The sequence below is a fragment of the Pygoscelis adeliae genome, unplaced genomic scaffold, assembly GCF_000699105.1.
Source record: "Pygoscelis adeliae isolate BGI_AS28 unplaced genomic scaffold, ASM69910v1 Scaffold26, whole genome shotgun sequence".
Classification (NCBI taxonomy): domain Eukaryota; kingdom Metazoa; phylum Chordata; class Aves; order Sphenisciformes; family Spheniscidae; genus Pygoscelis; species Pygoscelis adeliae.
In genome coordinates, this window is record NW_008825104.1 from 2,514,833 (window position 1) to 2,525,849 (window position 11,017).

The 11,017-nt window shown below is 37.0% G+C and overlaps 1 protein-coding gene across 2 annotated transcripts in view; it reads left to right on the forward strand.

Moving 5' to 3' along the window:
* FCHO2 (FCH domain only 2) overlaps positions 1–9,164 on the forward strand; it is an 86,295-nt gene extending 77,131 nt beyond the window's left edge. For both annotated transcript variants that reach the window (XM_009327230.1, XM_009327231.1), the window contains exons 22-25: positions 811–1,010; positions 3,206–3,270; positions 6,515–6,679; positions 6,900–9,164. In XM_009327230.1, coding sequence (XP_009325505.1) covers positions 811–1,010; positions 3,206–3,270; positions 6,515–6,679; positions 6,900–6,922 — 453 coding nt within the window. In that variant the 3' untranslated portion in view covers positions 6,923–9,164. The remainder of the gene's footprint in view (positions 1–810; positions 1,011–3,205; positions 3,271–6,514; positions 6,680–6,899) is intronic.
* The last annotated feature ends 1,853 nt before the right edge of the window (positions 9,165–11,017 follow it).

Consider the following 11,017-nt stretch of genomic DNA (forward strand, 5'->3'; position numbering starts at 1 on the left):
AACAAAACAACCTGTCAGTCCAGCTATTAATACCATTGTAGTTTCCACATCCTCCCAATATAGTTTAAAATCTTGGCATGCTGAATCTGTAAAAAGCATGTTAGGTACACAGAATTCCTGAGAAAGATGGAAGGAACAAAACATCTCTTTGGATTGCAGAAATGAGTACTGTGGAAGAATGATAATCTATTTAAGATCTTTACTGTTGGGGAAAAATGAGGCATAGGCATGCGGAAGCCCTGGCAGATAGAAAACGTTCTGGGCTGCCAGGGAAAGGCAAGAGGGGATGCCAGGACATAGAAGGTTCCTCAAGTAGACTAGGAAGGTGGTAGAGATGCAGCAGGGCAGCAGCACAAGCTCAGCTATAGAAACAGCAGCATCCAGCCCTCCTGCAGCAGGAAAATAATGCTTTGAATATGTAAGAACTGTTTTTCTGGCTGCCTGTCCCATAATGACAGGTATTCACTTCATCACTGAGGATGAAGTCATTTTGCCACAAGCATGCTTCTTGTGTGAGGCAGAACACAAGACTAAAGCAAAACTATTTTGACTTATGAAAGCCAGAACAGGAAGAAGCCTCGTAGGCCAGAGAGAGTTTAAAGCTTTTCTTTAGTTATTTTAATTTAAAATTAAAAGAACGGAAATTGCTTTAGGCTGCAACAGTCTTCAGAATTCTGCAATTAAGGACTCAGAGTTCAATTGTTCTCTTGATCTTTTGTCAGAATTTATATTCATTACCATCATTCCCTAATTCTGCCCCAAAGGGGAATATTTTGATTAAGCCACTTTCAATGATTTATTCATTTACAGGTATCTTCAAATGGCATCCAGTCCACTCCCTTGAATCTTGCAACTTACTGGAAATGTAATGCTAGCACTACTGATGTGAGAGTGGACTATAAGTACAATCCAGAGTCTATGAATGTGCCTAGTATGCTGTCTAATGTCCAGGTTGTGGTACCAGTAGATGGAGGAGTAACAAACATGCAGTCGCTTCCACCTGCAAAATGGTAATATTAATGCTTTTCTTTTTATTATTTCAGATTCATGTCAGTGTATTCATTAGTGTCATAGACAGTCTGAAAAATTTCACTGAAAGAAACAGCTATTTTTTTTTATCTTGATAAAATGCATAGTATCAGAAGTTTAGGACATTTTCTGGTCTGAAACAGATCATGTGCAGCTAATCCACATAAACTAAAATGAGACAATATGCACCCGCTCCAACTGTGTGATAATACAAGCCTTTATGAAATATCCAATGTTTGCTTTCTTTTGGCCAATAGGCAGGCTAGACATTTTTGATACAGTAATTTGAAAACGAAATATCTTAATGGTTAAAAAACATTTTGTGTGTGTATAAATATATCCATATATATGGATTATATAGAGAGTAGAAGAAATGCAGTTCTTAAAAAAACTTTTTGATTGTTCTAGCTTAAAAATTAGCTTCTAATTGAAATGGTTTTAAAACAAACCTCAGTAACTGAGGAGCTCTTCATAAGCCAGGAAGCATTGTTTCTCACTTCAAGCATCAAGCAGATTATTATCTGACTAACAGCTACCTGCCACCACCTTCTAAGCCTGCATTTACAGTAGCACTTGAAAGTGAGACACAGATCTTAGGTAATTATGTTTCTACAAGTTTGTGAAAACAAGCAGAGGGTAGTGGGACTAGGCAGAGCAGTACATCGCTGGAGCAAAAGGTGAGCAGAATTCAACCACCACAACCAACTATGTGCTGGGCAGCACAGAGGTACTTGCCCAGCTGTAATGTAATTCCTGGACTGTTTATTTCCAAGAGAGTCTTTTTAATGTGAAGAGGGCAAAGAATACCAAGTTGAAGGAAGTCAGACTTTGTTAACCTTGTTACTTATAGATCAGTTTAACTTATAAAGCAAGGTTCAGAAGATAAATAAACCTGATGCATTTATCACATAGGTTCTGATGTTTCTGGAGGCAATACATTTAAACGTGTTAATTGGACAAAGTAGTAATACAGTATCATTTTGAGTAGAAAAAATCCTGGCAAGTCTGAATCTTTCTTGACCTGGTATTTCAAGGGAACAATACTTTTAACCAAGTCACCTTAAACTTATTCTGAGCAAGGGCATGTTCAGTATTATGCCTGAACAACATGACTAGAACGTCCGGTGAAGCCAGTCTCCGGGCCCAGGCTTCTTCCACAAACCCCTATGTAATGAAGCCTGAGAGCAGGAACACCCACCCCGAACACCTAGTGTTAGCTAGGAAGACTCAAATCTTAGTGACAGTTGCATTACAGATTCATCAGATTAAGGCAGATGAGCCCAGATTCTCTCTCTTTCACCCAGGCAACTACCCAAGGCCAGAATTTTGAGCCTGGAAAGCTGAAAAAAAAACCAAAAGAAAACCAGTCATGTCCCAGGCAGCTCTGGTATTTGTGTTGTGCTACCTGCTTGGTCTAGTGGATTGGGTGGTGGATTTTTGTTTTTTTAAAAATAAATGTTTTATAACTTGACCTCCTGCAAGTAACCGCTACTATCTGTGCTACATGTGTAAGCATTTCACTCCTGCTACACCAATGCCAAAAGCAATTTCAAACCTCTCAGCACTTCATGCTGCTTACAGCTTTAAGTTGTTGACTTTCCTGTGGTGGAACTGCTGCAAGGTGCTCTAGGAGTTAAAATGCCCTGTCAGCTTAGAGACAGGGTGCTTGGTGCCCTTTTCTGCCTCTTTACAGCCTCAGAAGTTAGCTTATGCCCCTGTCACTTAACACCAGCTAGTTTTACTAGAATGGAAATGGAATAAAATTCATGCTCCCGGGAGTCTCACATAGGGGAGAACAATCAACATTGCTCCTCCTCATACCATCATCATGAAGCATAAAGACGTAGCTTTCAAACTGCTTCCAGGGTGTTTGGCCTGTCCTTACCCTTTGAGACCACAAAGGGTTTCGAGTTGTGGAGGCATAGCCGGGGCATAGGACAGTGTTACCTGTATAAAAAGATTGTGTGCGTACTTCTGAGCTCTGCTGCTCTGGGGCAATGCAGACACACCCTTCTCTTTTCCTGTTTGCTTTGTATAGTTTTCCACAAACTTACCTTAAAATGATCGAGTGTTTTTATAAATCTCCATTTAGAGATGTCTGTAACATACTGGTGTAAATCTAAGGAAATAATACGCAAAAAATGGTACTTATAACTAACCTACCATTCTCTTACAGGAATGCAGACCAGATGAAAGCATATTGGAAAATATCTAGCATTTCGGAGAAGTCTGAGAATGGAGGCAAGTTGCACTCTTTTGTTTTGTTGTACAGAAAATTATAACAGTAAAAAGGTAATAATTTTAGCCTCTACTCCCTCATGCCTGTTTACACATCTTCTCGTGCTGTATCCTGTTTACGAGTTCACCTTCTTCTCAATTAACTTCCTCCTGATCCCATTAACAGTGAGATGACAAAATATAAATTTATTAGTTAGCGATAAAAGGAAAAACAGTGAAGCCCCCTGAAAGCAGTTAGTAGCTCTAAAATAGAGTTTAGACTGGGTAGGAAATTATTACATCAATGCTATTTGGAAATGAGCAGTTATTCAAAGGAAAATATGTTTAATATCTGTGTCTTTCCACGCACTGACAATTGAAATAAAGGAGAAAAAGGTAAGTGGAAGAATTGGGGGGAAGAAAAAAAAATGAAGATCCAAAAGTCCTGTGCTGAGATAGACTCAACAATAGATGACCAACATTTTGAGGGTCTTTGTTTGACCATATACAACTCCAGGGAAAAAATGAATTTATGCACATCTGCTCAGAGTGGTAATTTATATAAGGTACCAATAGTTGTCCTCTGCCCAGCTGCTTTTTCCAGTTGATGTCAGCCCTTGCAGCCTCTGCAGGTGCAATGTTTTTCTGAAGCAGGAAAACAGGAGCCAAAGAGACGCATCTCATCCTCAAAGCCTCTGTGGAGAAATGAACTCGTGGCATAAAGGCAACGCCTTTAGCCCTGTTAAGACTTTAGTGAAGGGCATTATGAAAGCACAGATTTGCTTGTAAATACGACTGGTTTCATATAGAAACCACATGCCTGGAAAGGGAAGACCTGTTCTATTCCTGCAAAGGCTGCAAAATTGTGGTCATTCAAACAAAACCAGAGTTCTGTCTGACAGAGGTTGTTGCTGTAGTGTGGTGTACTTTGTCATTCACTGACCTCACAGTTCTTTGCCATCTGTCTTCCATTATGATTACGTAGGGATAGCCCTCTCTCCTTTTTTTTTGCCTTTTCCAAACTGTGGAGCTTCTTTTAAAAGGCAAAAATCATACTAAAGCACAAATGCAGCCAGATAAAGAGCTACTGTACCCCTGCAGAGCAGCATAAAATGGGCTGCCAGTGATGCAGATTACATCTTGTGTGTGGTCAGTAGACTTGCACATATCCCGCTGCTGCTGTATTCCCTTCTCTTCCCACCATCTTTCTTCCCCTTCTCTTTGAGTATAAACACATAGTACTCACAATTCAGTGTTTAAGAGGAAATAATACTATGCTGGTCTTACACTTACAGAAACAAAGGGAGAAATTGCACAAACACTGTTAATATTAGGACAAATGTCTTCAAGTCTTTTTTTATTCTGGTGTACAGGATGGTAAAATGGGTTTTTTTAATGGTCCAACACATTGTGTGAGCTGTCAATTGCAGACAGAGATAAAACACAGAACAAACTTTCAAAGCACTTGAATATATGAGTTTCCATACTTACCGTGGAAACGCCTTTAGCCCTGTTAAGACTTCAGTGAAGGGCATTATGAAAGCACAGATTTGCTTGTAAATACGACTGGTTTCATATAGAAACCACATGCCTGGAAAGGGAAGACCTGTTCTATTCCTGCAAAGGCTGCAAAATTGTGGTCATTCAAACAAAACCAGAGTTCTGTCTGACAGAGGTTGTTGCTGTAGTGTGGTGTACTTTGTCATTCACTGACCTCACAGTTCTTTGCCATCTGTCTTCCATTATGATTGATTACGTAGGGATAGCCCTCTCTCCTTTTTTTTTGCCTTTTCCAAACTGTGGAGCTTCTTTTAAAAGGCAAAAATCATACTAAAGCACAAATGCAGCCAGATAAAGAGCTACTGTACCCCTGCAGAGCAGCATAAAATGGGCTGCCAGTGATGCAGATTACATCTTGTGTGTGGTCAGTAGACTTGCACATATCCCGCTGCTGCTGTATTCCCTTCTCTTCCCACCATCTTTCTTCCCCTTCTCTTTGAGTATAAACACATAGTACTCACAATTCAGTGTTTAAGAGGAAATAATACTATGCTGGTCTTACACTTACAGAAACAAAGGGAGAAATTGCACAAACACTGTTAGTATTAGGACAAATGTCTTCAAGTCTTTTTTTATTCTGGTGTACAGGATGGTAAAATGGGTTTTTTTAATGGTCCAACACATTGTGTGAGCTGTCAATTGCAGACAGAGATAAAACACAGAACAAACTTTCAAAGCACTTGAATATATGAGTTTCCATACTTACCGTGGAAAGAAGTTCCAATTTACCCAAACTATGACAGACACACTGAAGAATTGAAATGGATCTTAAGTCAAATTTATCAAGAACGAGCCATTGCCTGAAACAATTTCATTCATTAATTCCCGCTTTTACCCCAGTAACATATCAGTTACTAACTCTCCTTGCCATTTAGCAGTTCCCATTGACTAAGAATAGCAAGTTGGTTTAAAGAAGTAAAAATACTTGACTTTCATTATTCCACTATTAATTATTTAAATCTCATTTTTCCCAGCATATTTTGCAAGAACAAGAAAAGACTTGTTTAAGAACTAGAAAAAGAGACTAGTAACAATGTGGTGGGGTTTTTTAAATGCTTTGCATTGACTACAGAAATGTACTTAAAGTAATTTTGAACTATTACTGCTTTATAATAGCATCAAAGTGATGGCACTTCACCACTGTCTCTGAAAAACCAACTGAAATTTGTGGGGAAAAGTATTTAATCAGACCTCGTCTTTATTAGAAAAATAAGAATTTCTTTCCTCTGGGTACATTACTGTATAGCTACATTTCTTCCAATGGTTTTATTCATATACATTCACCCAGACAGATCCTGACAACATTTAAATATTCTGATGTACTTTCAAATCTGCTAATGAAAAGTGCTACATACGAGATAGGTGGTATTAAGTACTTACAGACCAGCAAGCATAAATTATGATTATAGGGACCAATCAGATATTTCAAGTAATAAGAGATTACCAGGCTGTCTGATACACACATTCTGTATAATCTTGCAGAAATGTGTATCATTTCTCTTCAAATCATTCACTAGTCATTTTCCAGTACTCCGTTTAAGACAAGAGAGACTTGTACTGTCATCTCTTTTGAAAATTGATGTAGGACTGCTGCTAGGAGTAGATCTCAAAGGTCACCATGCTAGTTTCACTTCTTACTACTAAAAATTTTGGGAGATCATCTTGTTCTTGCAAAACAACCAGCTTTTCAGTTTTGTTATTTTTATAGGTTCTGGATCCCTCAGGGCAAAATTTGAACTTTCAGAAGGACCCAGTAAACCAGCAACACTCGCAGTGCAATTCATTAGTGAAGGAAGTACCCTTTCAGGAGTAGATGTGGAGCTCGTAGGCACTGGCTATCGGCTTTCCCTCCTTAAGAAGAGATTTGCCACTGGTAAGGCACTGACATACTTACATATTCAAATTAATATTATATATTCTATAGTGTTAAATTATAAAACAGGAAACTGTTAAATAAGTGATGCATAAATAATTACTTTTCATTAAAACATGGCTGAAAACTGTTTCACAGGTTTTTTGTTTTTCCATAGTTACTCAAACTGACAAAACCTGTTTTATCTACTGACTGCAAAAAACCTACCTTTATTTTTCAGGACGGTATATGGCAGACTGCTGATGTACCTGTGAAAGTCATTGGATCAAAGGAGTGCAAGAAGTTCACTCTGCCCTCTCTACTTTTCAAACACTATTTTAACATGCATTAATTTTTTCAAAATCTTGACCTACTTTGAAGCTGAACTACAGAACAGAAAATGCACTTTTTTAAGTCATTTTGCAAACTTTTTATCACTTTATAATAGCACTGAAGTTAACTTCAACACTGTCTGTAAATGATCAACTGCAATATTTGGGAAAATTTGTTGAAATTTTAGTGAATTTATATAGAAGTCAAAATAGTAATCCATAGTTGCAATGAAAGTATGAAATTGTATGTTATACTGTAAACATTAAACCTAAAAATGTAGGAGAGCGAGTAAGGAATATTTGAGCTTTCCATAAGTAATATTCATTTTTCAGATTCTTTAATTGCCAGTTTTTAAAGAAAGCAGAGGCAAAGTCTCACGTAGTTCTATCCACTCATGCCACAAAACCAGCTGAGTTAGAGATGTATAAAAGCAATGTAACTTGATGCCCGTGTATCATATATTATTAACATGTAAGTTGTTTTACATAGGCGTTTTTTCCTAAGTGCAATGTGTTACAAAATTGAAAAAGACAGCAGAGATTTACTTCTGCAGTTAGTAAATTTTATGGGCGTTGTGATTGTTTGAATTAATGCTGTAGATTTAATTTATTTTTATATGAATTGCATAACATTTGTGCCTTTAAAAAAAGCCTGTGCCTATCCAATTTATTATTCACGTGCCTCACTTCCTTTTTCAAAGTTTGACTCTTCATCAAGAAAGCACGGTGTTTGTATCATACACACAACTTTTATAAAAATTCCTTTGACTGGGATTTATTTAGAAGGCAGATTTGCAAAAACTGGATATTGTTTTAAAAGAGGTTTAAAATACTGGATTACTTCCTTATGGGGTAATTGCAATAAATGAGGCTGTAGTAAAGGGAGATGCATCATGCAGGACTTTTGAGATAGTAACTTTAATGTCACCAAAGATGAGAATCCTGAAAAACCACCGAAGATGGTAAAGTAAACTTTTAAAAGCAAACAGCATTTCCCTTCACTTTGACTGCAAGTCTTCAGACTTTGAGTGCTTTTGGGGTTGTGTGATGTGAATGTAAACATAGTACTTTGGGAGGAATAGCATTTTAGAAGGGTATTTTATGGCAGCAGGATATGTACTGCCATTTCTATTAATTTTTTTCTATAACCACCAATTTTAATATTTGTATTGTCATCTAATCTGCTTGCCACAGCCTAAGCACAGGGAAGTGACACAATAGTAATGTTCTTCAAAAGCAAATCACTAATTTAGAAAATATTCTATGTATTTGTATTATCAAGTGTTTTTTCAATGCCAAAATCAAAAGTATTGGGGCAAAATAATTCAATAGCCTGCACGTGGGAACTTCATATGACCATTTTGACTACTAATATCTCTTTCAAATTCTCTATTAAAACAATAAAACATGCTTGAACTAATTCATGCAAAACCAGTAATGAATTGACTGCTGAAGCTTTACAAGAAATTTAAGCTTTGTAGAGGCTACATAAATTCTAATGTATACCACACACTTGCAGACAAGAGTTCCATTGTGAGCACTAAGCACATACTGTACTGTAGATTTGACTGGAAGACTACATTTGGCTCTTAATTTGCTAATCTTATTGAATGGTAAATTTCCGACTCATAAAATGGTACAGTCTTTTTACTGGAATCTTAATTGTAATCTGCTTTGCAATCAAACTGTGTTTAACATGACAATATTTTATTAATGAAAACCCAAAACTGTATTGCTATTTTTGATCAAGTATTACTTTCATTTCTAAGTTAAATGAAGTAGTTATGTTTCAGCACTTTTAAACTAGCCTTCGTTCAGGTATACATATGTATACATACATTTGCATTGGGTGCAGGTTACAATTTTGAAGCCATACAAGTTTATATAGACTTTTTGTAAAGAAATTCAAAAACCATGTAAAAAGTACATGTAGCTATCTGATTTTTAAAAAAAAAACATATGTAGCAAGCTGGTTCTTGCTTGTGTATACAGCAATATCCGTTGTAGCTGCCTCCTAAGAAAATTAATTTGTAAACACAACTCTAAAGGATCTGAATTTTTATGAATTGTTACTCCGTCAGACTGTAAATTAGAGCATACAAGTTTATCTTACAAAAATTGTAAATACTTCTGATTTTTCATAAAATGTAAATTTTAAAAAAATTTGCACCCATAATAAACATGTAATATATAATTTAAATACTGATTTATATTGCTTATACTTCTGCAGTTAGTCCCACAGAGCTTCTAAGCAATAAGATAATAGAACAAAACTATGCCTGTATTGAACATTCTAATCGTTAACTGATTTTTAAGTGATAAGGGGTAGAGATAATATACGAACTCTTTTATGTAGTTAAAAAACACCACAGAGAAGGTAGGTGGAAAGATGACTTCTGCAAAGAGTTGCATCTTTACTAAACTGGAATGCCTGAGATGTCTACAATGGCTTATGCCTTTACTAAATTGATAATAACTTAGATTAGGCAAAATTTGCAGATATGTTTATCAGAAAAATCTCGACTTTGTAGACATGAGCTGCTCTCTGTAAATAGTGCTATCAAACGCTGTACATTCCCTAACTTCCTTAGTAAGCCTGTATTTCGTTGAGTGCACAGGAGAAAAATCAGTGGCAAGATTAAAGTAATTCTTTCTGACTTCCTATGTTCCACCAGTCCAAAAAAGTAGATGACTTAAGTACTACTCCAGCAGTCTGAGAACAGTCCTTCCAAGCTGCGAGCACAGAAACAGAAGTTGAACCTGAACAAATGCATTTCAATCTGTTTCTTTCCTACTAATCCCACAGCCTGTGCGAGTTCAGTGAGTAATGACTTATTAAATTGACTTTCTCAGCTGGCTGGATATCATTGCAGTAAGTACCGTTCTTGTCATGCTGGAAACCAATAGTCCAAGGGCTTGATTGTTATCTTCTGCTGGAAGGCAGGAGTGAAGAATGCAAGTGCCCGACGGTCAGACCGAATGGTCCATCTAGCCCAGCAGTCTGTCTTCAACAATGGCCAAAGAGCAGACTGCGGCACGGAGAGCTCACAAGCCATTTCCTTTCTACTCCCCCAGCATCCTCAGTTACTGGTTAGGGATGCAAAAGGGTACAACGAATCTTCTAGTATTCATTGAACTTAAAGTGTCGGAGATCACTGCTCTGGCACTCCGTTAACATTTGACTTTTGTTATTGTAAGCCAATGCCCACGTACTACTCACAACTACTATAAACTGGATTTATACTGCTCAAGCAGGTTTGTAGTTATCTAAGGACATGATCAGGTAGTTTTTCAGGGATAACTGACTACCTCTACCGCTGCCAAATAATATTTATGTAGGGTATTTGAAGGAGCTAAGATATTTGATTATCAACTGGATCAGCGTGGGAGTTACAAGTGTGGTGGGTTTTGCTATCTAACTAGAAAGGAGGGTCTTGCATCATGCCAAAAAGGATTACATTTCAAGTCTTGTGTGTTTGAGAAGCTTAAGATAGGCATCTTAATATCTCTGTACCTTTTGTTTTCTTGGAATTGCTAGATAATTGGTTTCCATTTCAGTTGTCATGAAAGGGCAGTTTTACTTTAGAGCATGCAAGAAAAAACTCAGGAATTCCTCCAAGGATAGAGTAAGCTAAAAACAGTTCAAGGTACTAAAGCAGCAAATAAGATATTTACTGTGTGGTGCCCTTGATTGAACTGATTACCAGGCCTCTTACTTGAAAACCTAATGTTTATCTTCAGCTCTGCATATTATTACACTACTGAGTATTCCTTCTCAACGCAGTTTGACCTCCATGTTTACTGCTATGTTGATTTTTAATTTGTCCCTTAATTCATTCAATAACCAGTAGAAAGCATACAGTCTTTGAAGAATAAAATAATCTTAGAAACACAAGAAGCCTCTTCTGGATTACTTATTAAGCATTTAATACTCAAATTCTGCATTTTCTGTAGCTGCTTTCTCTTCCTTTGGAATCCATTCTTTCTGTTTTTAAATCTGGGATGGCTACATTAATTATTATAACCT